Source organism: Hippocampus guttulatus, chromosome 13, assembly GCF_054856545.1.
Source record: "Hippocampus guttulatus isolate MCC_2025c chromosome 13, RoL_Hgut_1.0, whole genome shotgun sequence".
NCBI classification, from domain to species: domain Eukaryota; kingdom Metazoa; phylum Chordata; class Actinopteri; order Syngnathiformes; family Syngnathidae; genus Hippocampus; species Hippocampus guttulatus.
In genome coordinates, this window is record NC_141273.1 from 6,256,616 (window position 1) to 6,284,553 (window position 27,938).

At 44.6% G+C, this 27,938-nt stretch overlaps 1 protein-coding gene across 2 annotated transcripts in view; it reads left to right on the plus strand.

The window, feature by feature from the left end:
• Positions 1 to 27,938, plus strand: part of tiam2a (TIAM Rac1 associated GEF 2a) — a 66,986-nt gene that overhangs the window by 16,596 nt on the left and 22,452 nt on the right. Inside the window, exons 2-15 of one of the 2 annotated variants that reach the window (XM_086128090.1) lie at positions 5,183 to 5,273; positions 5,545 to 6,730; positions 8,910 to 9,354; positions 9,796 to 9,968; positions 10,400 to 10,624; positions 13,055 to 13,240; positions 13,476 to 13,613; positions 17,402 to 17,458; positions 21,389 to 21,565; positions 22,053 to 22,157; positions 22,246 to 22,324; positions 22,403 to 22,492; positions 22,599 to 22,796; positions 24,193 to 24,284. In XM_086128090.1, coding sequence (XP_085984216.1) covers positions 5,555 to 6,730; positions 8,910 to 9,354; positions 9,796 to 9,968; positions 10,400 to 10,624; positions 13,055 to 13,240; positions 13,476 to 13,613; positions 17,402 to 17,458; positions 21,389 to 21,565; positions 22,053 to 22,157; positions 22,246 to 22,324; positions 22,403 to 22,492; positions 22,599 to 22,796; positions 24,193 to 24,284 — 3,141 coding nt within the window. In that variant the 5' untranslated portion in view covers positions 5,183 to 5,273; positions 5,545 to 5,554. The remainder of the gene's footprint in view (positions 1 to 5,182; positions 5,274 to 5,544; positions 6,731 to 8,909; positions 9,355 to 9,795; positions 9,969 to 10,399; positions 10,625 to 13,054; positions 13,241 to 13,475; positions 13,614 to 17,401; positions 17,459 to 21,388; positions 21,566 to 22,052; positions 22,158 to 22,245; positions 22,325 to 22,402; positions 22,493 to 22,598; positions 22,797 to 24,192; positions 24,285 to 27,938) is intronic. The other variant, XM_086128091.1, reaches the window with a different exon arrangement.

The window sequence follows — 27,938 nt, forward strand, 5'->3', positions numbered from 1 at the left end:
TTGTATTCCCATCTGGTTGTTTTTCTGCAAAAGGAATGAATGTTCTGGTTTTGCACAAGTTTAATTTCAGGCCGTGTCCCAAAGTTGTAAAGTACTCTGCTCCTTCCTGAGCTCACTTGAGAGAAAGTACTGTACTCGGAGGCGGGTCTTGCAGTCTGCGATTTGACAGGAAGAAAGCTGTGCGACTGTGTAAACATTCAGCAGTAATAACAAATGACCTCATGGTTTCGAGTTCACAGCATCTTTAACTTAAAAGGCGAAAGGACCGAACTGGTCGTTGTTAACCCTTTTGAGTGCGTACTTCGGCTGTCAGTTGCCTCATTCATAAACGTTCTCATATTATTAATATTCTGATATTCAACAGAAAATCCCAATCACACCACCATTAAAAAAAGAACGGCAATTATTTCAGGCTGTCAGCATCAAAGTGTGCAGTCATTTATGTCTATGAAAATGCCTTTGAATAGTAATCCGACGGCTCTCGCCAACCTGTATGGGGCACTTGAGCGCTGCTAGCTGCTAGCTGCTAACGCTGGCAACTGGCGCCGTACAATTTAGTGTCAGCGTAATTATATACCAAGGTAAGGTTTATTTTGAAATTGGTCTTCTCACCACATTGGCATGTGACTGTCTTGTATAGCATGAAGAAGTGTTGCTGTGGTTAGCTTGACTTCTTCTTTCTGACGGTGTACACGTAAATAAGTGGTTACTCGAGGCAGAAAAAATTCATTGTGCAATATTTTTTTAAACCAAGGTATCTGAATTACTCAAGGATTCATTTCAGCCCAACATATTACACATGATGTTTTATATTTTCTACTTTGTTTTATCTTTCTTGGAGCCCAATAAGGTATAGCAAGCTTCTCCCCCCCCCCCCCCCCCCCCCCCCCCAAATCACTGCAGTATTGTCAATTTTGAAAACTGCATGATATTGCTGTGTGGCGTTCTGGGGCGAGGGGAGCGCTTTGCTTGCCAAGCTGCTGTGTCACAAGCTTGCTGCTCCCAATTTTCTTCAAGGTTACATTCAATGACAAAAACTGTCTGATTTGTGTGTGTGTGTGTGTGTGTGTGTTTGTTGATTTTCCAGTTGCACAGTGGCTTTGTTTAAGGAAAATTCACTTGCTAAACTAACTGTTTGTATCAAGTTGAAGTGTGGCCCACTCCTCACTATTTTCCCCAACGCCAGACCAACACAGAGTGCCAGACTAAACATGAAGCCTGCGTGGGAGTTATTCAAGGGCAGCGGCAGAAGAATGTCAGGTCACAGGGTGTCGCGAGGAGCGTCGGGGTCCCCTGGCCCCTGAGCAGATGGCCTGTAGGAAATCCATTGAGAAAAGCAGAGGGTTGAAGGGGAAGAAGGAAGGAAGGAGGGAGTGTTCAGACTCACTGCCGTAGCTGCAGCAAAAAGGCAGACTTGTTTTGTATGGCCCAAAAGTCGCACAATAGTCCAGTTCAAGTCACAGCAGAAGGCGAACGTGTGTGCCTTTAGGTTTGGCGCGCCTTGAAGCCTTTCACCCGTCTCTGTTCTGCCTGACTTAACTCTGCGAGGAAAGTGTCCGTGGCAAAAGAAAGACACCCCTTGTTGTTGGCAGCTGCTTTCAGCATCTTTCCTCCCAACATCACTTTGTTCCAAATTAGTTGACATGAAAAGAATGGTCGGATGGATGATGTTAAACCGCACTTGTCTAGATTAACTATTCTCGTTTTATTTGACTGGCTATGGTTGCTCAAGCAACCCATGACTAGGATTGGGTGTCGTTTGAGTTTCTCAACTGAACTGTATTTTAGAGCACTTTAAAACAACATGGAGCAAATATCATACATACAACAAAAAACTCTTGCAGTCCTTTTTTTTTTTTTATTTCCCGCAGGTGTCCAGTTATTAAATTGCCCTATTATCTATATTGTAAACACCAGTAGCGTTTATCAATCAAGATACCGTCGAAGTGAACTCATTCATCATTCACTTTGATGACATAATGTGATACATGTGCAAGTTGTTTTATAACAACCGCGGCAGCAAACTGGGAGAATTTTTTTAAATTTTAAATTTTTTTTTGCCTTTTTTTTTGTGACGCAAATGAGCAGAATGTAGCAACATTGCACAGGCGTGTCATATGATCCAGTCATTTGGTTCCCAGATTGCGTTGTGAGATGCAATACATTTAATTAATAAAGTTACAAGGACATTAATCCATATATGTGTGTCTCTTGCTAATAGTTGAATGTGTGTCATATTTAATTTATTAAACAATGTAAGTCTTTTGTAAAATAGTGACACGACATGCATTGCTGCCAGAAAAATAAATAATGGAATATTGAGACTGTATTATTTTTCGTCACCTGTAATAGGAACATGAGACACATTTTGGGAACGTTCGTCACTCTCTTACCAGAGCAATTTTGTATAGACATCGAATGATGGACCGGCCTATAACGTTTTAATCTAATTCACTGATGACATATATTTTAATGACTATCTTTCGTATCATTATTAACATTGTGTCCTTGCGTCTGTCCAAAGGCTCGGAAGGTTACAAGTTTAGTTTACGTGCCGTGTGTACTTAGACTTGCATGGCTTAATCTTTCAGACAAGCATATGTTACTGGCAGGATCAATCAGGTTGCCTTGGAGCCCGGTCTGGGCTGGCGGGCGGGCGGCTCCGCGGCAGGTCAGGCACACTTGAGCGCACACTCTCGCCTGTGGGCCCTGCCACAGTGGTTGCTTCCGGAGAGGGCTGGCCTCCCCGCAGCCTGGCTTGTGGAGGGTGTGAGAAAAGCGGCACTCCCTGGAAGGCCCGCCATACAGGCTCGCAGGACATCCCACCTCTGTCGCCGCCTGGCGACTAGGGGCGTGCCGACGAGCCGGTGTGCAGGATGGGTAGATAAGAGGGCGTCTCTGCCTCACTGTCAAGCAGACATATCAGCTGGGGAAGCGAATGGCACTTGCTTGTGGCCTTGCCAGTGCTGGAGAACGACTTGAGGGCCGCAGGAGCCCAACATCGGCGCTACACCTTGGTTGTTCTATTGGTAGCCAGTGGAATGCTCGTCCCTTCTTTTGTCTCATCTCTTTGTGGCACCCTGGTGCACGCCACCATTGTCAAAATGTGGCGTTTCTTCCTCAAACTAGCGACAAATTTTCTACCCTGCCAAATTGGTGTTGTTACTTTTGGTGCAGTGGATTTTGGGATGTGCAGTGTCAAGCTCTGTCGGGAGTTGTACATGACCCTCTGACAATTAGTGGGAGCTTCAGTTCACTCCCTGATTAGCTGTCTCTTCATTTCTTGTAACGGAGTCTGTAGCTGGGGTGACCTTAGCATTGACATAGATTTTTTTTTTAAATTTGATTTTTAATTTATTGAGCACGTTAAACATTTACGATTCTCTGCACCAACTCTTTTTCTGAATAAATCAGAGACACATTTTTTGGTTATTAGAATGTAATGAAAGTACCGTATTTTTCAGTCTTAAGTCGCCCGACAGTATAAGTTTTACCAATTAAAAAATACAACCTGAAGAAGAAAAAAAGTAAGTCTCTCTGGAGTATAAGTTTTGTTTTTTTGTTTTGTTTTGGGTAGGGGAGATTTATTTTACTAAAGCCCAGACCAAGAACAGTAGAACTCAGACTAGACCTCAAAATCCTCATTCCCAAATTGTGGGTACATTTGTAATATGCGCAGAGCATGCACTCCTTCACTCCGACCCTTTGGAAACTCAAAGCATTATTCCAATGTGCCGTTCGGCTATTCAGAGTGTCCCAAAAAACGAGTACCAGAGCCCAGTGTATCAGGCACTACAGTACAGAAGGAAACATTTCAGGTACGAGCTACTGATTGGTTCATAACCGAGACTGTGTTCGGAAATTAATGGAGGGGAATGTGCTTTTCCATCTTTTCCTAACACACTCACTCTCAGAGCGGTTGGTAAGGTGTCAATGAATTTCCAAACGCACCCAGTGAAGAACTTCAGCTTGTAAATATAGAAAAGTTTCCCTCTTTGGTTTAAAATGGCTTACCTTAACTACAATCCAGCATCTCCTTTTGGCGCTGTAAATCCTTACTGTGGCGCAAGGAAGCCGCATGCGAAACGAGTGACACGTCACACATTTTTTTGCTGTGACTACTACTACTTCCTCCATTTCTTCAATTTTCTTTTGGCGGTTGATAAATACTTTGGTATTCCACCACGTTCTTTGTTCAGGTTCCATTCTCCTGTACATGCAAGTGTTTCTTTCCCATTGAGCATTGCATAATTAAATACTGCAAAGCCACCTTGTGGCAGTGGACTGTTTGCCTGGTAACCCTATAAATGCTGTATGGTGCTGTGAAAGCTTAGCATAGTTAGCACTACTTGAAACACTTCTACAAACATGAGCGAGCAACATGTATGTGCTGTAAGTTGGGTCAAAGATTCCCCATTCCTCCTTAAAGAGTGCTCCCGGGACATGTCTGGTTTTAGTTCTTGCTCCTGAGCAAATTTGGCAGTGGCAAGGGGGGGAAAAAGCCACGATTCCAAGGTTTAAAAATAAACATATGGGTAAACTGTAGCCAGCATTCAAAAACATTTACAACATTGAGCAAAGATTAGGTCATTTTGTACTTTGAAACATTGTACTTGGGAGGTGGAGACATGTTTCCAGTATTTAGTTTGATTGGGCGATTCAGAAGCAGTTGGGTGGAGACAACATTCAACTTGCTGTGCTTTGGCGCACACACACGCAGAGACACACAGTGGCATTATGTTACTCCACTGAAAAAAAATTGGTTCAAGTGAATCTTTTAGGATTTCATGCGAGTCCTCGTTCCCCCTGAATTAGCTGCATATGTTTTATATGAGAGAAACTTTTCCAGCTCTGCAACTCTGATGCTTTCACTTTTTGCGAATCGGCGACTAACAAGCGTTCCCCTTCAAATACTACGAAACATTCACCAAAAGTGAGACACTTTTTAATTCTAGACTAGCCTTATTTCCATTTTAATACCGTTATTCAACATGGATAGAAACACACTTCCCAAGTCCTCTGATAAATGATGGTTAGCTCTTCTGTTTAATTGGTACAGAGGTTTTTATGCCGCTGTTGTGAAAGCGCTATATAAATCAGCATGTATTGTATTGTATTGTATAACATGTTAAATTAAAGTGTTCGGGTAGTGTTATTGACGGCAATTCTTTCTCTCTTTCAGATGATCAAGGCTACGTCGGAAATAGTGTACTCTGAGTCATGAGGTGGAGAGATCTCGCACAAAGGAGCACCACTTTGAGACACTGAGGCAGGTGAGTCTGAGGGCATGCGTTGGGAAAGCATCTGGCACTTCTCTCCAATGTCTTTTTCATTGATATCAACTAAAGACACAAAATGAGAAGTATCTAAAGCAGGGGTCACTAAACATTTTTCGCACACAGGGAATGCCCTTATTCATTTACTTTTTTGTTGTTGTTGCGAGTAAATTAATTTTGTGTAGCAAATGAGCTGGCGTTCTGTCACCTTCTGTAGAGATCATTCTTATTCTTCCCAATTACATACTCTCAGTGACTTGTTTTCCAGGCAGCCAGCAATGGGAAATTCTGAGAGCCAGTACAGCATCCAGGGCCTTAAAGCGTCCAGTTTTGGCTTCTCTGCGACTCAGAAGCCATACTCACTAAAGCTGGGCTCAGCCACAGATGACCCTTTGTCACCCCACGAATGGTGGAAAAGTGCACCGGTGAGCTCCGGGTATAAGGCCAAATGTGTCAGCAGAGGTTGTCTCTCCCCTCCGAAGAGCCGACAGCCGTACTCTTCTCGTCACAATGACTACGTCTGCCGAGGAGCGAGGGGTAGCCCGAATGAGCACCGCTGGCATAGGCCGACTGGTTGCGGTATACGCAAGCGACATGTGTCAGATGACTATGAAGATAATCCATACGGTGCAGAGCTCAATGGCCATACTTTGACTGGCCAGAGAGACAAAGAGCAGGTTTTAGAGAAACAGAGTAGCCCGAGAGTAGTGATCAAGAAGGACGGTAGTCTACGAGTCGAGTTCACCAACACCTCAGGCAGCGATTTCCTCCTGGATGAGGTCTCTGGTCCTGTACAGCTCCTCAAGTTCTCTGCAAATTTGGAGTCCCCCTCCACCCCTAGTTTGCCTGGTTCCGGCAGCAGCGAACCTGACGGCCTCCACAGCGGTCCTCCACCAGCCTCTACCTCCTCCACTGCCAGAACCAGTAAAGGAAGCTCTCTGAGCTCAGATGGTTCCTGGTATGATTCTCCTTGGGGGGCCAGCACAGAACTTTGTGAGCAGGACCAATCCTGTTCTTCGAACAGAACACAAGTGCACTTCCCTATCCACCAGCTTGTCTCTTTCACTGAGCAGTCTTCCACCATGTCCATTGTCAGCCTTTATAAAGATTCTGCAATGGCTGCTACCTTCCCCACAACCAAAGACCTATCCTCCCATTTAGAGGCAACTCCTGTTGAGCAACAGCCACACAGAGCCTCCCTTGCTTCAGTCTTGGATGGCCCCTTGGAAGAGGAATGCTTTGAGGCTCGCCAGTATTCATCTTACACCCTACCCTGCCGAAGACCCAAAGCTCACACCATGAGTGAGGGTCTGGATCAGCACCCCAACCATGAACAGCATCGAGAGCGGGCGGGATCAGAGTTTGGCTTCCACAAGAAAACTTCCATTAAAAAACACATTCGACGTTTCAGTGACTGGACAGGAAGCCTCAGTCGTAAAAAGAGGAAGACCCAGGTAATTGCGGCATGAATTGTTTCGCATTTACGCGTTGTGTTTGTCTTTCTGTCGATCATTGGGGTGATTTCTTATCGAGCAGAGGAGCCGTAAATAACCGCGATGTGTCTGGCAATAGTAGCAGGTAGTTTGGCATATTCCTCTCTCATTCGCATCATATTGTGGTCAGACAGCACTATTTCTGTTTATCACAGCATTTTGTTTTGATGATGGTACTACATGAAAATGAATGTCTGATCAAATGATGGAAAGATGCGTTAATGTGACGGTATCTGGGTTAGTTCAACTAAAACAAGATTACTTGAGAATTTTGAGTCGTTACAAAAGTCGATGCAAATGTATGTAGACATTTGGAACTTCAGATTATGTAGCCTCTAATGTTGGATGGTAGCTTGATTTGTTTTTATGTTTTTGCTGAAGCATTTTCTTTATTTTGTCTTTTTTTTTAATGGGGCTTGGGGTCCTTCTCCCCCCCCCCCCCGGGAAGCATCCAGAGCGTGATTCATAGCTGTTGTAAAATGATACCTGTCAGGTCAGAGAAGATGGTGGAAATAAGAGCAACTCTTTTCTGGCTGGCTCCTGAAAGTTTTGAAGACCAATGTAATTTTTGTTCAAACCCCAAAATATATTTCTTGAAAACATTCAGTTTGATTGACTTCGACACCAATTGTTTCTCCATTTACTTCTGTTGGCCTTGCCTTGTAAAGGCTGCAACATGCTTTTCGGGAAGTTCCAAGAGAATAGCTGTAAGCCTTTGAGAGGCTCGACTGGAGTGAAATTTAATCCTCGCTCAAGACTTAGCCTCATCCTTCTAATGTTAATGAATGACTTATGGTTGTTCTGCGTGTTATGTGGGGCAGATCCTTTGGTCTTCCTTTGCATCCCTCAGAGAGAAAATCCGCTAATAGGGATTGATGTTCGGTCATTTAGTTTTGAGAGCAGACTACAGCAAAAGAGGGCTGTGATTGTGTTCTGCGGACCTTTTTTTGCTAGGTTGTAGATTTTTTTACCCCCGCCTTCATTCAATGGATATTTTGTCATGGCTGTTTTGCTGGACTCTCTACTGACGAATAAGCAGCTTTCACTCTATATTAATGATGTCCCCCTCTATTTCTGTTGCCATGTGGTTGTACTCAACTCTTCATAGGAGTTGGCTGTCACTCAGTGAATTTACTTCTGCCTCACGTTCCTGTCAAGTTTATATCTTGCGTTCTATTTGCTTTTAATTTAGTTCTGTGTTCGGGTACTCAAAAAAAAAAACAGTGGTGGTACATTGGAGAAATTAATTTCCAGTTTATCGGAAACCAGTGTTGTGTTGAGAGTTCAAAGGTTACATCGTTACCAAAGAACCTGCTTCAAATGAGAAACAGATGTGGTACTGACTCTTATATTACCAATGTAGTGTCCAAATATGCCACTAAATCTCCTCTCTGACTTTTGTGGTGTCAGATTAGGGAAGAGTAAAACGTGAAATTTGTTGGAATCTACACACAATCTCATTGCCATTTTTCCATCCATTAAAACCGGGTGATACACGAGAACCAATAAAGGCAGAGGATTACTACGGAGGCACATATAGTGTGTGTCTGCACATTGAAAGATGCACGGCTCACTCCAAACGGTTGCCTGTGCCACAATCGATGCAGCAATCTATTCAAGTACAGGGAGGCTTCATTAGAATCGGAGGGTGTGCAATTCCATCAAGTATTCATTTGTGGAATTGGGAAGCCACTCCAGGCCATAAATGATGAAAAATTGTCTGCCCCCAGAGGGTTCAAACCTCCCCAGGTGCCGTCACAGGAAATTTGCCCCACTTTCTCTGCCTACCGAAAGATCAAGTCACTGTAATGTAGACTTTGAAGTAGGTTGGAGTGATTTGACTCGATGTTTTTAAAAGCGCCTCTTCAACTTTGCAGTGCCTCCTGGCTAATGAAAAGTGCACCGTTTGAGTTGTGTTCCAATTTAGACTCACAAAGCTTGACATACATATGCAGAGGTGTGTAACGCTCGGGGCTAACACGGTGCCGTGTAAGTAAAATTATTCCAAAAGAAAAATGAACTTGTTTCTCGAGTGGCATCGTATTAAGAGAACCCATTGCTTGGGTCGGGGGTCACTGTCTCATACACCCCTTTATTGTGTGGTTCACACCTCTCACCTTTCTGTTATTTTTCCACTCAGGAGACCCGGCCCAAGGACATGAGTGACGTCTTTGACAGCGGTGTTGATGGCATGACTGCAGACACCAGCTCACCGTCTCAGGCGTCAAGCCTCTTGTGGTTCCCAGGAGCCCCAAGGACCCAATCATCAGGGGCGATTCACCAATCAACCAGTGATGCCCTCCGCCAGAACATTTATGAGAATTTCATGAGGGAGCTGGAAACTGGTAGTGGACAAGGAGTAAGCGAGAGAAGAGACCCTTCCACGGGTGAGGATGACGGGGAGAGCAGCAGTGAGTCAGCTGAAGGCTCTCTGGAGCAGCTGGACCTGCTCTTTGAAAAGGAGCAAGGGGTGGTCCGGCGGGCGGGGTGGCTTTCTTTCAAACCTTTAGTGACGCTGCAGAAGGACAGGAAACTGGAGCTGGTGACACGGCGCAAGTGGAAACAGTACTGGGTCACCTTGAAAGGTGTGCTTTTTACATGTCGATTTATCTCAAGGCCCTTTCCATTGTGATGCAGATGAATGTTCATCGATGTATGGTTGTGTGAGTTGTCCTTGGGAAAACTTCAAACCCTCGCCTCAATTCCAATCATACACCTTCACAATGAACACGCTCTCTCATCCAACACTAGTGACCTCAAACCTTACAAATCACAGATCCCTAGACACCCTACAAAATCCTGCTTTGGGCCATTTTCAGTTCTCGTGTAATGGCCAGCTGTCCGAATACTTTGGTTCATGTATTCGAGTTACTCCATTGGCATTGACCATTTTTCTGTCCCTCATTTTATTTCTTGGACTTTATTTGATGAGTGAAAAAAAAACAAAAAGGCCAAACAAACAGAAGCATATGTGTCGTCATCACTCTCACCTTTTTACAACGTCTGTCTTTCATCTCCTCTCTTAGGATGTACTTTGCTATTCTATGAGACGTACAGTAAAGGGTCACTAGAGCAAGAGCTCTCACCTCGCTACTCTCTCCTGGCCGAGGACAGCATTGTCCAGGCTGTTCCGGAGCACCCCAAAAAGGAGAACGTCTTCTGCCTCAGCAATTCATACGGAGATATCTATCTCTTTCAGGTAAAGCCCATGACGGATGTGGCTATTTTTGTATGGCATGAATAGGGCCAGTTCGATGTTAACGTTAATGCACACACACGATGTGTCCAAACATGGCAGGGAAGAGTTCTAAGAGCACACTTGCCAGTTGTGCTTACTGACCTACATATCGGTCTTACCAGCCTCACCACTTAACATAAAAAGCTTGCCAGACTGCATTATGGTTCTCAGACTTCCGGTGCATCTAATGGAGCGAGGAGCTCACATGCAAGTCTGCATGTATCGATCCAGCAAAGCATGGCTTGTCATCGGCTGTTCTTGTTGCGACCGATGATAGACTAATAGAAGAGCAATTCTTTTGAAGGCTTATCAGGATGACTGCTGTATTCAACAGGAACCTTTGCCTCATCAGTTCATCAACTTGATCTTATTCTGACCCCCCCCCCCTGCAGGCCAGCAACCAGACTGACCTCGAGAACTGGGTGACAGCTATCCACTCAGCCAGCGCCTCGCTGCTGGCCAAGCGCCAGGGAAAGGAGGATACAGTGCGTCTGCTGCGGAGCCAGGTCCGCGGCCTCTTGCAGAAGATTGACATGGATGGGAAAATGAAGAAGATGGCTGAGCTTCAGCTGACTGTTGTCAGTGACCCCAAAAACCGCAAGGCCATTGAAAACCAGGTGAGCCGGTGGTGTTAAATGATGTTGTGGTATTGGTAGATTGAGGGGGAAAAAACCATCGTCGAAGAACCAAACTGGAAGGCTTCAAGTGAATTTTACGTGTCCCCTTTCATGGAAGCGAACATGCAATCATTTCAGACCCTATGTGAAAGTATGTATGTGGCCTTTTTTTGGTGGAGGGGGGGGGGGGCTGAGACAACCACATTCTCTGCTGTTTTATTATACAGATTTTTATGACTGTGACTACAGTCTTGTGCTTTTATTTTTGTGGGCTAAATGGCCCAAATGCACCAATCCCCAAATGATTCACTGGAGGCCCAGGGGAGCATCTCTCCTGCGGCATCCGATTAGAATTCCAGATGTTTCCTGGTAATGGTTTCTTTACATTCTTTATTATACTACTATGTATAGTTAATGGGAGAATCCCAAGTTGACCCATGACTGTGCTGCGGCGTATACAATAAATAACAATAAATGCCAAACCAAACAACTGTTGGACAGAAAAGTTGAATTTTTGTCATTTAAAAAAAAAAATCCTGTATATATACTGTACATTTTTTTAATGACAAAAAAATCACGTGTTTGTGACATTAACCTAAAAATGATGTTAACGTTTAAAAAAAAAAAAACTTTCCCAGGATGACAATTTGTTGTTTGGATATTGGTGCCAGATGGCACTTTTATTCATCATTCCCCATGTGGACGATGAAAACAGAAGCATCATCTTGTATGTCCACCCCTTGGAGTCACATTTTTTTCCATTTGTGCCAACGACTCTTGTGTCCCTTCAAAGAAGATACACATTAATGCCCTCAAAACAAAGAAAGTAATGCATTGTATACATAGTGAAATATCTTTTGGGGTTTTTATTGTGTCTATTTTGTATCCATGCAGGTCATCAGAGGCCTAAGTGCAGAAGATACCATAGTGTTGGTGTGCTCATATGTTTCCAATTAGCCCCGGTACCACCTCAGAGTAAATTCAGAGACAGATGTGGTTTTCAGTCAATGATAGGGTCAGACGTGTATGTCATTTGATGTCGGTGCCCAGAGGCTGATGATGGATTTAACGTTCTGTTGGGGTCATCCAACGGGGCACATGTTTGATGTACCCGTCCACCTCCATCCACGTCTACAGGAACCACTGCCAATAGATTGCTTTTGAAGTTTGCCTTTGGACTTTGTGATTGCAGTGCATTGAACAATTTTCTTGGATTAGTGTGAAATGTCAATAGGCAAGACCAGAGTCTCTTAAAAGAAGGCCGTATTTATTTTTTCTTGCTTGCATTAGTTTTTTAGATCATTTTGTCAGCTTCTATTGAAGTCATTTCTTGATTGAACAGGTCTCGGGGTAATTAGGCTTAAGTGTGGTCAGGGAAAATGACCACAGCTTTCCAAATAAGTGCTCGGTAGCTTTAAATACTTTATTTATTAAGAAAAAAGAACTAACCATTCAAACGCTGTATTTCACGTTGATGAGGGCTGTCTTGGATGTTTATTTTGTTTGATGCTTTGAAACATAAAAATGGGGAAACCATGAAAAGAAAGCATTTAAGAAAAGGACAAAGACTCTTTTGTGACGCCGCAGTTACCAGCATCCAATCATCTTTCATTCGTTTTTCTGGTGTCAGTAAATGTTTACACTTATGCGTGTAAATACTGTGCTTGAACGCATGCTCTTGTTTTTATAACTTCTGCAACGAACAAATCTGATGGAAACAATATCACAAATCTGAGGCTTAATATGTGGCCCTCTGCAAAGAAATTTTGTGTCCTAGTCTTTTTCTTCATCAAATTTGATTGTGATGATTTTATCCAGAGGTTCAAGTTGAAAAGTCTGAGGTTCATAAAGCACCACACGTATGTCCCACTTCACTACTTCCCTTAATCCTGCAGAAGGCCATGAGAGCGAACGCGCCCCCATTGGGACAATGCCAAGGGGTCCATTATTGTAAATGAACTCACAGTGCAGGCGAGACCTATTAAAAGTCAGTTGCTGTCGAGGGTTGTTTTGCCCAAGTGTTCTCGTTAAAATGAGTCTCAAGCCCACAAAACGAGCACTTAGCCGCTCTTATATGGGGCAAAGCAGAATGGGGGAGGGCAACTGTAAATAATGGGGGTTAAAGGCTGGTCTGTGCAGCATCACCGTTCCTCCAGATTTAGCATTAAAATGTGGATGTGCGCTATAAATGCCCAGTTCTATGCTTGATGTCGAGCCTCCAACCTATGCGCTTTGCCTCCGTCAACATCTGGAAGCAATTGCAGCTTGATGTGGGAGCACTTTTCTGACCCTTACTCCTTGTCCGATTATCCCTTTTCCTCCTCCCTCTTTTACCTTCTGTCCTCACTTCCACACAATCGCCATTCCTAGCCACCAACCTACCCACCACGGAACCCTGAAAACTAAGTGTTCCCCTCTCTCGCCCTTTAGATCCAGCAGTGGGAACAAAATCTGGAGAGGTTCAACCTAGACCTTTTTCGAATGCGCTGTTACCTGGCCAGTCTGCAGGGCGGTGAGCTACCCAACCCAAAGAGCCTGCTAGCAATCGCTAGCCGCCCAACCAAAACCACCCTGGGCCGTCTCGGGATCTTCTCGGTTTCATCCTTTCATGCACTGGTGAGGAAAGCCAAGGCGGGTTGTAGTGAACGACTAATGTTGAGATCCGTTTAACATTCCTTTGATTTGAATTGACCTCATGTCCAGCAGCAACCTTGAGCATCATTTTATCATTGGAAAAACTCTTGCAAATCTGCTGATGTTACGGAAGCTTAAATCTAATTAAGATGATGTGATTAGAGGGACTTTCAGTTGAGCCGAATGATTACAGTCCTCATATTGGTGTTTTGCTCAGATTTGTTCCAGAGATGAGGCTACGCTGCGCAGGCGCTCATTGTCACGGACTTTCAGAAAGCACAAGCGAGGCCTTTTTTCGTCCCTCAAAGGCCTTGACACCTTGACAAAGAAGGGCAAAAGGGTCTCTGCATCACAGGTACGGCCACAAAAATTTTAACACTGGTTGCTAAGATCTCGGGTTAATCCGTTCTTGGACATTATTGAAAGACACCTATTGGCTGCTGTTGGACCATAGAGACATGATGTACATATGATCAAACATATAAACCACGAGTGCCCAATAAGTCGATCGCAATCGACTTGTAGCCTCCGGACGAGTCCCAAGTCGATCACGGGGGGGTAGGGCAAAATGAGGGGGGGGGGCTGTTTGTGTGTGTTATTAATATTTTGTGCTACTGCACCATAAGCATACTATTAGTTTCAATTTAACCAAAAAAGTATTTGAAAAATAAAATTAAAAAGCAGGTGACCTTGAACCTAATGCGGTGCATGATCTGCATCACCGAAAGTTGTTAGCGGGTCTGCAGTCTCCAATTGCAGCTTTTTTATTCTCATGCAAAGTTTGTTTCGTGTACAATTCACCGATGGCATTTATTTTCATGCTGTGTGTTGAGGGTCCAACAGCATTAATCCTACCTTGACATTTCTCCCCAAAAAAATCTCCCTTAAAACACAGACTAATGAAAGTCTGGTATACATCAAGCAGGATAATAATGCAGCTTACTCATATAAAGAACCGACCAGATATTCACATAATGCAACTGTGTAGAATTCATTCATTTATGTACATGCTCGTGTGCGCACACACACGTACACACACACACACACACAGACAGTTGTCCATTACAGGGGCAACATTACTTGATAAAACTATATCAGGTAGCCTTGAATATCTATATGTTTTTTCCTCTTGTGTTATCTTTGTCTGATATTTACACCTTTGACGGTCTTAAACATTAAAGTGGGGAAACTATGCTTCCCCCCCAACAAAAACACAATTTAAGAAGAGGGCAAATACTTTTTTTCATGGCCTCAGTCCCCCATTTCCTTTCTTTTTATGTTCACATGCCAGCTTTCTATGAACAAAAACACAAGGGAGCAATCTTAATCCATGTCCCAGGGGGCAGGTTTAAATCCTTCCAGGTTTGCTGTTACTTTTACTTATTGATATAAGAATGCCCTGCGCGTGTGTGTCTGTGTGTGTGCCCATTTTGGGAAACACTCCAGGAAAAAAAATTGGTTACTTTTAGATGAGCTTTTCTGGAACTTTGCTCATTAGCCAGAGTTAAGTAAGTGAACTTACCATCATTAAGTTGGGAGGTCATCCTACTTTATTGAGTTACGGGGTCACTCCAAATCTTCACAAGGTGCACCATTGACTCCTGATTGTTACAAAATGTTCTCGGGTCCCATTTCAGTTTGCTGCTATCCCACTGCCTCCTCCGTAATATCAGTGTTTGACCAGTCACGACAGTCTGTCAGTAATGAGCTGTGTGTGTGTGTGTGTGTGTGTGTGTGTGTGTGTGTGTGTGTGTGTGTGTGTGTGTGTGTGTGTGTGTGTGTGTGTGTGTGTGTGTGTGTGTGTGTGTGTGTGTGTGTGTGTGTGTGTGTGTGTGTGTCTGGGTTTGCGCTATGATTTTTTTTTTTTTCTCGAGACAATCTCAAGCCGGCCACTCTAATGAGACACAATTAGGATTACGCGGTGCAGGAGGCCGAGGTGGCGCTGCAGCACAAACATCAATTATGAATAGCCATATGTGGTCGATGGCATTCCCCATTCTTCCCTCAGCCCCGCAGACACAAGCAGATGGGCGCTGTGAAAATGCAAAATATTAGATGTCCTTCCTTAAGTTTTGGGGTTTTTTCCCCCCAAATGTCTTCATTTTCTTAGTACAACATTTAGTGCTATTCTCTTATCGTGAAAGCAAATTAGGCAGAGTAAATGCCAGGAGTTGTAAGGGGGCAGGGGGTTCCTGGACATCTGCTGCTTTATAAAAGAGTAATGTAGCAGTTCTCTATCCTCTAAGTCCTTATTTACCTTCAATGACATCTTCATTTCCCCAGTTCTCCGCATGCGAGTGACGGTACGCATTTCTTGAAGGATTTAGTCAGTCGGGCTATCAAAGAACCAAACTAGCCATTGCTATACCCACTTATGCAACCTTATTTAGGCTTTGAAATTTCGGTCAAATCCATTTTCCCGCTTTTGCTTATCACTCGCTTTCCCAATTTCACTCCCGATTTGTCTTCTGCGACTTCTTCATCAAACCCTCTTTCTCCTCGGAGCAGAAATATCAGAATGGTATGCTGGCAGCCCTTCTGCCACAGTTTCCACACCGACTCATCCGTGTTGACTTAAGCTCATTTCACCTCGCGCTCGACAATCTTGTCCCAGAGTCATGCTCTCCCCGTCTTCTCCTCCCACTTGTTTGAGTCCTATCATCCCCTTGAGCGGAGCTATATGTATACCGTAATAAGCTGGCCTGCACTGGGCTGTGGGAAGTAGGCCAAAGCGGTCTGAGAATTTGTGAGAGAGTTGGTAATGCATTCTAAAATTAGTCAGTTTACAGGAGAGGGACCCTGTTTACAGCCACTTTATACTCCTGTCAGGGTGGTGGGAGCGTTACAAACGCATGAGGGTGGGGTCGCTTAATGCTCTCTGCAACCCAGGAAGGCAGCTACAATATCAGAAACGGTAGGCACAGTCGGAGTCCATTTCTGACACTCGACGTACGTTCTACGCTAAGGTATATTCCGGCGGAACTCATAATTGGACCTCACAGGGACTATATTTTCCAGAGCTGAAAAGGTACACTCAAGCTATAGAAAGTCAAGCGTCAATGGTACCTGAGAGGGGAGTGTTCCGTTGCCCACAAGCATCTGCTGCATATGTAGATTTCTTATTTAAAACAGATGAGGGTCATTCAATAAATGAGGTGGATTTTTTGGTATAAGGACTTCTAATACAGATAGAAGCTTACTTTTTTTCCTTTTTGTATTTCAACGTAGTCTCCCAGAACTGTCACACAATTTTCCCACCTGTGCACAAGCTTCCATATTCCCTCAGCGTAAAAATCTTTGGACTGATGTCTCAGCCAACAATCGCTCACATTTTTATTTTATTCTTTTAACTTCATCGCCACTTTCAAACTATGTGCCTCTCGTGAACGCTTTTCAGGGACCAAACAGGTGAAAGTCTAAAGGGGCAAGGTCTGGGCTGGAAGTGGGGTGAGGGAGCAGTTCCTAGCCCAGCTTGTTGATGGTCTGCCCCGTTTGGGCTGCTGTGTGAGACCTTGCGTTGTCATGATGCAAGATGACTCTTTCTGACTGATGGACCCCTGCGTTCGTTCTCGATGTCTTTCTTGACCTGCCTCAGCAGTTCGCAATAGCTTCTATCTGTATTAGAAGTCCTTGTACCGAAAAACGTACCTTATTTTATTGAATGACCCTCGTATGATGCTATGAGTCAACACAAGAGACTATTGGGAGTATGTTTAAGGTTGACGCATCATATGACAATGTGTCATCTTCCCCACAAATCAAATAAGCCAAGCCACCTCTGCAGGCTCCTGCGTGTGTGGTATTTGTCACCTGCAGCCTCAGGCTCGCACAACAAATCAACAAAAGATTCAGCTCGAGAAAGCATGAAGCATCAAGAAGCGACGCGATTTTAGATGTTTAATATGGAGAACGTCGTCTCGTCTGCTTGATCTCTTTGCACCACCAGTGTCCATTCACAACGTCTTTTGATCACATTTTAGCACAATCAAAGCTCTGCGCCCGCCACGTGGAGTTCTTAATTAATGACAGAATGGCGCCGTTTGGGTCTAATGCTGTGACACTCAAGTGGCCGGCACATAGCCGCTCGTGAGTCAGCGGTTGCCCACGGTCTCCAGCTCATAAATGCCTGTCTCTTGATCTCAGATCTTTGAGAGCGACGCTGGAGGTCAAGCGCTCGCGCCACCTCCCAAGAACACGGAGGTGAGTCATTGCCTTCCCTCGCTTTATCCAGCATGGTTTGTGGATCTTTGATTTGCGATTGCAAACCTCTTGTCGCTCAGTCTTTTATCGCCACGCATCATTCCGCATGCTCACTGACGAGTGTGAAGGAGTCGTGGTCGGAACATGACCTTTGATTGCGGTTGTTTGGAAGATGTTTGCGGGTTAGATGTCTCACCTAATAATAAAGACACTGCTTTCATGTAAGTCTGCTCGTGTTAAATCAACAAGCAGCATATTTAGTGGATTTTTATGAAGCCCCGTTCTCAGCATTATTTGAATTTGTGTCAACCAGAAGCGGTGACTGAAAGAAAGTTGATGCATGTGTGGTAAAATTATCAAACAATAGAGGAGCATGAATTTTGGCCATCTGCGCAGCCAGATGTTGAGGCTTCAACACACGGGAAAATTAAATTCTAACATGCCTACATCAAGGACGTGTGATTCAAGAGTCTGAGGGAGGTTCGGATCCAAACGTTTTGGATTTGTCCCAAAGCTTTACTGCTCACCTCCAGTCCGGATGAAACGGACGCAGTATAACATATAACACACAAGCCATAATTCCTGAGGTCATGAGGAACATAATCAGGGTTTTGCTTTAATGTGCGTCACTGGTGAACTTCAGGATTCTCCCACTTGGGTTGACAGTTTTTTTTTAATAGGAAGGATTCCACAAATCATTAATTTTGTTACATTTTCCACTGTTGTCAATCAATGAGCCAGTTATAGTTTAATATGCCAAAATGTTTGGATTTTCCTCTCAAAAAAATGGCCCCAAAAGATTTGTAGGTAATAATTTGGTGTTGACAAGTGAGTGCAACGAACACTTTTAGACTGAATGAGTGTTAGTAAGTTCCACAGGATGCAGTGATTCATAGTCTGTGGTGAGTGTGGCGAGTATCAAACGCTGCCTCTCATCAAACGTTTAGAATTAGAGCGGAAGGGGTATCCGGAAACAATGCAGTCTTTCATTGGACAAATGCTTCAATGTTGATTCAAACGTGGGCGTTTCCCTGGGGTTGAGTGTTTCACTCTTTCCTTTAGTCAGGTTATTTTGATGTAGGGAGTAAGATTTCATGGTGGCAGGATAGTAGGAGGGCAACGGTCTGTTTTTGTTGTCGTTTTTTTTTTTTTTTTTTTTTGTCCCACGTGTCCTCCTGTCCAGTTGATTCGTACTCCCTGAATGAAAGTAATCTGACTGATAATTTGTCTGTTTCTATCTTTGTGCATGCATCTAGTCTCAGGTAGTTGTAGTGTAAAAAAACAAAACAAAAGTTAAGCCTGAATGTTAAAGGCTCCGTTCAGTTGCGTTTGATCATCAGTTCTCCACGTCTGCCTGGGGCACTGGGTCCAACTGCTTCCTTGCTTTACAGCCTCCGTTTTGCGGTGTCCGGTGTCTGTACCAGATTGTATCGGGTCCTTCGGTGGCCTCCAGATGCTTCTTGATGTCGATGACACATCACTGCCACATTGGCCCGGCAGCCCCCCATCCCCCGTCACTTCTGCTCATGCCCAACATTTCGTGTCCATTGTTGGTACCAGATGTTAATATGAATTTTTTTTTTAATGAAAATATGTCCATGTTTTCCCTCCGATTAACCATTAAACATAATCCGATTCCCAAAGCCACAAATCATTCCTGCTTTGATAGCGAGATGTCTTCGGGAGGCGCGCAGAAGGACCCAATTGGAGTCTTGCAGCTGGCATCTGACTGACGATGGCGTGTATCTAATGTCCATCTTTTTACTATATACAGTCATACCTCGGTTTTCGACCATAATACGTTTCAGAAGGCTGTTCGAAAAATCGATTTGTTCGAAAACCGAAACCACGATCTTTTTAAAAAAAAAAAAATCTTTATTGAACACGTCTGCTCACAATGGAACGCTACATGAGGAAGCATCACTTCCTCGTGTAAGGAAGGCGAGAGGAGTCAAGTGGCGCATTCAAGTGCGCTCAGTTTGGTCGAGAACCGATTTTCGGTCCTAATCCGAGGCATAAAAAAACTCGAATTTTTTCATTGAGAACAGAGACGTTTGAAAACCGAGGTTTGACTGTATAGTAGTAGTAAGTAGTTGAATTAAATGAAAACTCTATTCAATTGCCCTTGATGATTAGTTCTCCACACGTCTGCCTAATAGAGGCACTGGGGCCAGCTCTCAACGGCTGTCATCCTTGTCCCAGAGTGTCAAAAGCCTTGGGTGGAGCTTAAAGGAAACTCACAGTAATGCTACTTTAATAGAATTAATTGGCTGAAATTGTCTTCAATGTCTTCTTGAAGGCTATTCTCTCTATTTTAGTCCAAACTGATGTGTTTGTGTTTCTCGGTTGCTAAGTGGAGCAGAAAGGGGAAAGGGTGCATTCTGCAGAATGGGTGTAGTATTTATGCAGCTGTCGCCAAATGTCCTCAAATCCTTTTTTTTTTTTAAGAAACTCTAGAGGCGTTTGGCGGCTGCTTTGGGAGTAGTTTCCGCTTTGGAGAGGAAAGACTGAACTATCGGTTTGAGTGTATTTCTGAGCGAATGCGAACATAAATAGTGCCCACAGAGACCGACCACACCGATGGCAAGGCACGTGCCGTCTCCACAGCCCTTGTTGGCACTTGGTGGTGGAAGGTTGACCGGGCAACCGCCTGCTTGTTCTAACCCTCTGTGACCATGAATGGGTGTGCAGTATTAAATCAGCTGCTGCTAAGGTCAGCGGAGGCAACAAAATCCAATTTTCCAGTCACGCCATTATGCCGGGACACAAATGGGCTGGTTATGTAATCGGTTGCCATGTTGCTTGTTACTTCATCCTCAGTGAGTAGGCATTGACCTCACATCCCTAAATGGATAGGTAACGTTGGGTGTTGAAGCAGCACTTTTGTGTTCATCCATCTCTCCATGGTAGGGAAACATTTTGGGAAGCAGGCCGTTGGCTTTTTATTTTTGAGGGCTAATCAAGAGCAGGCATGGAAAATAAAGTAAGGTTATACTGTATGGCTGTGTTTATCTGAGCTAGAGCTCTTAGTGGTGTTTTGTGGGGCATAGGTCTGAGCAAACTGCTTCTGAAACGCAAAAAAAAAAAAGCACCAGAAACATCAGATTCAAAAGCCCCCCTCACCCTCAATCTCGCATCACTCTACATTTAAGGTATTTATTGGTGTGTTTAAGACGTTGGAATGTGCCCAGATCATTCGATTTGCTGAAGGCATTTATTCCTCTCTAGTTTAAACCATAGTCATGTCATCCTTTGCAGAAGTGCTGAATCACTAAAGTACTTCATTCACTGAGGTTTGCTTCATTAAATGTGACGGTTTCCTCAAGGTCCAGCACCTTAACAATTGTGGTCCTAAGCTATAATTCGGTGTCTCCCGCAGGCCCACAATACCACAGTGGTGCGTTTCCCTCCAGAGACATAAAGTCTGCAACATAACCCCCAGCTGCCCAAAGATGTTGGCGCAAACCTCCTCCCTTAATATGCATCTCAAACGTCACTCCGAATGTTGCCCCCCCAAAAAAACCTTTCAAGTTGTAATTGACTGTTTTTTTTAAACACATTCATTCATCCATATTATTTCCAATAATTTTCTTGCGGTGTTGTATTTTATTTTTAGGAATTAAATAATTGGCTGTCAAAGTGACTCCCAAACTTTCCGCTTGACCCTTTCTGCATGTGATCATTCCAATGACTTACACTAATTGACTAATTTTCAGTGTCCGACAAAAAAGTAATGGGAATCATACAGTATACTTGCACCATAGCAAACGATAGCTGCATTTTATAATATACCAATAAAAATAGATGTATGTGCGGTTACTCAAAGCCTGTTGCTTTCTCTCACCTTGGTTTCCTTTTCCGTGTGACACTCTTGAAATCTGCCTCCGCCCTTCCCCTTTGCTTCTTGATCACCTCGCTGTCGTTCTGCAGAGGATAGATGGGCTTCCCAGTATCCACTCTATGTCGCCCCCTGAGGTTGGTGTCTGGGATAGCATCAGTTGCACCACAGGCGTGCTGACCTGCGTCTACATGCCAGGTGGCCTGACAGCCCAAATTCCCATTAGAAGTGAGCAGAGAGCCGCTGACCTCCTCCTCGAGGCCTGCAAGGTTAGTGATTTATAAGCGCAACAAAAGAACAATGTGCCCGATGCTTGTAGGAATGGTTACCCCGAAAATTTGTCTCTGCTCATGATCATTAATTTATTTTTATGGCTTACATATCGTTTTGAAATCAGAGAAAACCCAATTCCCCCCCAAAATGTCTTCATGCGCTTGTGTGTTAATGCCGCAATGGTCAATGTGAACGTTGAAACAACAAATACTGTTGGTTGACACTCCCTCGGGGCCTTAAAGCAACACACCTATTCATCCGGTGTTAATTTCACACCGTCCCATAAGACTGACAGACATGCTGTAATCACTTGAGCGACGCTATGTCGTTTGCCGCAAAGCTTTCATCGCCCAAGTGTAAATTCTGTGAATAATTCACGCCTTTACCATACCGCAGCTGTCGAACCAAGCGTCGATGCATGAAACATGTCCGATAAGTCGGCGCACACAAGCTGCTGAGCATTAGACTCTCTTGTGTAAACAGGCGAAACAGCTGGACCCAGAGCTGCACCGGCTGCGTCTGCACAGGCAGGCGGGACAGGACACTGAGCTTCGATCCGTGGCGCCTGGCGAGCTCGTCTGCGAATTGGTGAGCAGAGCAAGCAAGACGCAGCACGCTCTTCATTATGCACTTGTTTGCATAGCCGATTTGATGTGTCTGCTCTGTGACCTTGCAGGTTAACGGCCAATTGGAGGTGGTCCCAGTTAGTATGTTTACACTGCAAATGAGCAGGATAAGCGGCAATGGAGATTTTGGTAAGTCGCTGTTGGAACCCCTTTGCACGTGACCTTTATCTTCATCCCGTCAATTGGTTTTCCTCTTCCTCCATCCAGGATTTGCCATCACGGGACAGATAGATAGTCAGAAGAACAGTCGGATCTTTGTCAGTGAGGTGCTCCCTGATGGACAAGGATTCACCGCAGGTACCAACAGCAATGACAGATAAGCCCCAAAACTTCATGAAGAACATCATCCGTGTTCCATGCCTCTGGTCTTTATCTCCCAACATGTTCTGTGTTTGTATTCCAGGTTTACGTCCAGGCGACGAGGTTCTGATGCTGAATGGCCGCTATGTATCGGGTCTGGACCTGACGCTGATCCAGACCTTGTTTGCTGAGCAAACCCTAAACATGTGCCTGAAGCGGGATGGACCACCACCTCAAAACGGTGCCTTTGACCACCCAGTCCCTCCTCCGGCATTCAAGCTCAAAGCCAAGTCCTCCTCAGGTGCCTTAAATAAATAATAAATGTCATCTCCACTACACTTTTTACACGCTGTTGGGTTGAATCGCATTGCGCTTGTAAAGGTGTGCCGTATGAAGTCTTCTTTTCTATTGGCTGTGTGTTTTATAGTCGTTAATGTAAATGGTACTCAGGGCTGCACTTCTCATCAAAAGTATTGGTAAATAAGAGAGGATATTTTGTCACTGAACGCACACGCAGGCACACACACACACACACACACACAATGCTTCTTCCCCCAATTTTCTCGCCTCGTCTTGGTGACAAATGTGGCCGTTTTCTTTGAGCGGCTGCTACTAATATGTATTTCATTCACCATTACTCCCTGTGACGAATTTATCTCTGAAATTAGAAGGTGCTGTTATGCAGAATGTTCACAAAAGCAGAACCTGCGATTTTTGTTTGTAAGAGAAATGCTTTCAAAAATAAGCACAATGACACAATAATAAGAGGTGATTAAAAATGAAATGATCCACACTGTGCAGATCACAGTTTCCCTCAGCACGCACATACATTGTCATGCTTCTTTATTGCTTTTATTTCCCAAAACAGTCTGAACGTTTTTTGTTATCTTGATGGTAGTAATTCATTAGCATAGCCTTTCCTTGGCGTATCTTTAATTAAACTCAGAGCGAGAGGGGGATTAATGACTTGAAAGCCTCATTACAGTAAACGGTGAAATCAAAAATGTGTGCAGTTTTCTTCTCGGTCTCTAGAGGGCAGATGATCCCTGGCCGTCTGATCTGGAGGCGGGGAAATAAGCGCTGATGGAGAGGAATTAGTAGTTGTCAAACACAAATTGCTTTGAGAAAGCTGTCTGTCTTCTGTCTTCACTCATGTTTAAGACAGACTCATCAAATTCAGAGTGAATATCTTTTGTAGCACTCTGCAATTTAGTTGACAACGATTGCCGTTTTGGAAAGGACACATTTAGCTGCATAGGTGGTCGAGAAGTTGTCTTTTGTTTCCTGCTGTCAGATTGGCTTACCTCCCAGTCTACAATCAAAGATAAAAATCTGTTCTTGTGCCAACTGCGACACAGTTTGGAGCGAGAACCTTGAATTTAATGAGCTGGAGGCCATATCAGAAATAATCTAAAAATATCTGGTGACTGTTCCATTTTATATGACAAAGGCCTTCAAGAAAACATAGCCAATGTGTATCTTGGTTTTTTCCAGACACAAGATAAACTGCAGATCTCACAATTACTGCTTTCCGATTGTTTTGTCTTATTTTTGGGAGGGACGGAAAAGCCTTTGTCGTTTATAGACCCGGTAGACGCCTCTGACGGCTTTCAGACTGTATTGTTTGTGTTTAGTGGTCACTCGTGAGGAACACACAATAGCTACAACTTAACCCGCCTCTCTCTGTCTCCCTTCAGACTTGTGCACTGCAGCCGAGGCGAGCGAGTCCGTGTGTGCCGCGCCGGAGAGTCACTCCCACTGCGCACACCGGCCTGTTCAGCTCAGCAAGGTGGGTGGAGCTAAAGAGAAGGTTTCCATTGTCATGCAGACACCCATGTCCCGTACATTATGTTTCCCTATTATTCCAGAACCTATGCGGCGGTGTGTGTGTGCACATGCACGTGCGCTGTCACAGCGGTGACTGCGTGGTCGTCTGAAACCAGACTGGCACCGATTCCCTCAGATTACCATAATTAGAACGCTCCATCGTAGCCACTGCTATAAACACAGCTTATTACTGTCATGCGGGATGATCAGTGAGGGAAGAAATAACACCCATACGCCTGTCTGTCTTTCTCTAGCCGGGAGGATCCCTGCCATGCATTTAGTAGCCCCTTAACCAATGTAACCCCGCAGCTAACGGCGCACACACTCAGCTACTTGCTGCGGGTGCACACAGTGAGAAGTGCTGCTTAGGGCCAAATAAACGGTCGTCAGCTACCCACCCCGTTACCCTGACATTCACTCAAACATCATCTTATCAGCTGCAGTGGCAGGCATCATCTTTACAGCGTTAGTGTTCGCCGCCTCTTTGGAACGCAAGACAATCCCAATTGCATCTCTTCTCAAGCTCGTTTAAAATACCTCCTCTATAAACATGCCAAATGGATGTCCCAGGTGAATTATTACGGCAGATTGCGCTTCTATTTCAGTCTTGGTGGTTCTTAAATATCTGGTTCGGGTTTTATTTTTCTATATCTAAACTAACTTTAATGAAGTCATTAAAATGCGTGTGAGGCCAGGCCTTGTGGGAGCTATGCCTCAATGCTGCCATGTAATCGGGAGGAATGAGTATGCTGATGTTTATTGGGAGTGGTAATGAGTGTGTATGCTCGTCATGAAAAGCCATCTGTTAGTGATGTCGACATGACTGGAAGCATCCAAGCCAACGTGTGTGTTGGTTCATGCATATTCACCCATTGTCTTTGCATCAATGCGCGTTCAGTTCATGCGATGCAATTTCACGTTCTGTACCGCCACGCTGGGAATGACACTACTGACCGGTTGTCGGCATCAAGAGAACGGTCTGTGTGGTTTTTGCTCATTTCCCCTGATTGTTCTGTCTATTCCGGCCCAATGGCTGGAAGCCACTTGTAATTGTAGGGGCTGCCATGACGTGACAAAAGCTGACCCTGCGGTCATATAGCAAAGGTAGAGGACAGCCTCATCTGCTTCACTTTGCTCTCCTGTTATCATCATTTGATTTCTTCCGAGTGGCGACATGAGTCAGTCCCTCTGCACTGCACCACTGCTGCTCAGGCTCAGCATTTGTCTCGGAGGAATGAGTGAAGGAAGTGTGTGTGCGTGCCTGGTCTCTGAATGTGAATTCGGAAGTGTGTGTGCGTGCCTGGTCTCTGAATGTGAATTATTTTGTCACTCAATGCACAGTAAAAAGATTGTTGCCTATATCACTCACGATGTCGCTATGAAGATTTTACCCCCGCAAAAAACACGGTGATATTGCAAATGGGAATTAGGTGCTGCAAAGTGAGAAATCAATTTTCCCAGGGAGAAGGAAAATGTTTGAGAAATCTACCACGTGTGAGCTCAGAGATGCGTCTGCATGTCATTGTGAAAGTCAATAAAGATGGATGGAAAGGGAAGGACCAATTTCAAGCCTCTCGCCGCAACTTGTAATCGGCTGCCTTGCTAGTCTGGCTGCCTTTTGATTAATTGGTCGACTGCATTTCAATTTACTCTAATTACACAAGAGTCTGTGTACGTTTGAGGTGAAGTGTTGTTCACTATTGGGACTGATTGTAATTCCTGTGCCTGTGAGTTAATGCAGTGAAATCTTCAGCACTAGAAGACCCCTTCAACTCATTCGGTACCAGCCAATTCTGGACCAAGGCTGAAAAGACGTTTAAAAACGTCGTTGGGAGTGAATGAGTTAATCACTTTATTGCAAATGTTCTTATGGTACCATGACCAGTTAATTGGAGGACTCAATTGAACAACTGCCATAAGGCCTCGCAACTTGAAATGGACATGCACTAAATGTTGTTTTAAAAAGTGATAATGCAGCCACCTGAACGTGGCTCGGCAAATTCGGAATCGCGTCGCCACTTGGACTTCATTGGTTAAGGAAGTGAAAAGAGGCTGCCGCTAGTTTGTTAGCTGACAAGTCGACAGTGCACATCGCATGACTGAACACAGGCATACTCAAGATTTTAGCAGACAGAGGAAAAGGTTGGTGCATTGCCACACGCCACCTAGTGTCTGTAAGTGGATGCACTGATAGAAAATTCTGAAACAATACAAAATGCTAAGCGTTTTATACTGTGTGTTGTTTCATGAAGGAACAATATATCAATCATCAAAGTATTGATATTTTCCCCAAGAGTCGTAAAATCCATTGCCTAGCAATTGGCTGCTGTGTGAATGCGCGTGTGTCCGCACTCCACTCGCCTAAAATCATCTGCAAAAGGCTCCAGATAGCCATGACCTCACACATAAGCATTATAGATAACGGATGGATTGCACAATCCAATAAAACATAACAATGCCGTTGTGTATTGGACGTGAGGAGGAGGTCATGGTCTTCTGGTGGACTGTCACTGTGCGTCCTCGACGTTAGGGGCTATTAAATTGTCAGGGGCTCCATTGAATTCTGTTGTTTGACACCGAACATAGTCGCCTGTCATGTCTTGTATTAAACAAAAGATGAAACAGCAGTCAGACGTATTAAGCCTCTTTGTCTGGACAGGCGTTTCCGTAAGAACATTTAGAATGGACTGATGAGGAAGCGTACGACTGGGCTCTTTGACATTATAGCTGTTCAGTGGAGGTAATGATGTTGCCGGGCTTTGCCTCTTGGTCAGGTTGGATAGCCTTTCCTTAATTTTGTCTTTGTCTTGTCTTTTGGAGTAATTGCTCTCGAAGACGTGCCTCTTGAATATGTGGCAAAGAAAAAGTGGAAATATTGTTTCGGTTTTCCCCGTCAGTCTTTTAAGTTTTAAAAAAGTATCTTAGTCGAAGGTCCCCCCCCCCCCCCCCCCCCCCAAAACCCATGATCTCCTCTTGCTCGCAGCTACAGTCGTCCCCTCTCTTAACTTTGGAGAATCTGCTTGAAATGCTTTATGTGGGTCTGTTTTTGGTGGAGCTGCAACTCAGGGAGGTGTGTATTATGACTAAGCCCCATCAGCCGCCAGCCATCTGGCTGTGAGCGGGCTAATAATCTGGGTTTACTGTTGGCGGTGCAGTTAATGCCTGTCTGCTCCCGTCCGTCCACGCTGCATTTAAGACCGAAAACAAAAACACAAGAAACGGGAGCGAGCCACAGGAAACGAGAACCATGACGCAGACCTGTTTGGAATGACCACACCAGAGGTGTCCCAACGCCACCATGGCTGTCCGTGTAGCCGTTTGGACTCCAGCGGCGAACACCGAGGATCCCGGCCCGAGTCTGTACCTCACCACTTTGGTTGAGCTCTTCATGCAGGACCAGTCCCCGGCTCAGGCCCTGTGTTCCCTGCTGGCCATGTGCTGGTTCTGGCCTCCCAGCTGTGAAACTGAGGAGAAGGATCTCTTCCTGGCTTCTGTGCTGCTCAGCCTTGGACGCTTCCTTAAAGTCAAGCTGGATTGCTTGGCACTGAATGTGGAAAACTGCTTGTCCTGCCAGAGTGACGTAAAAAGGAACCAGCGGCTGGTAACTATGGGCTGT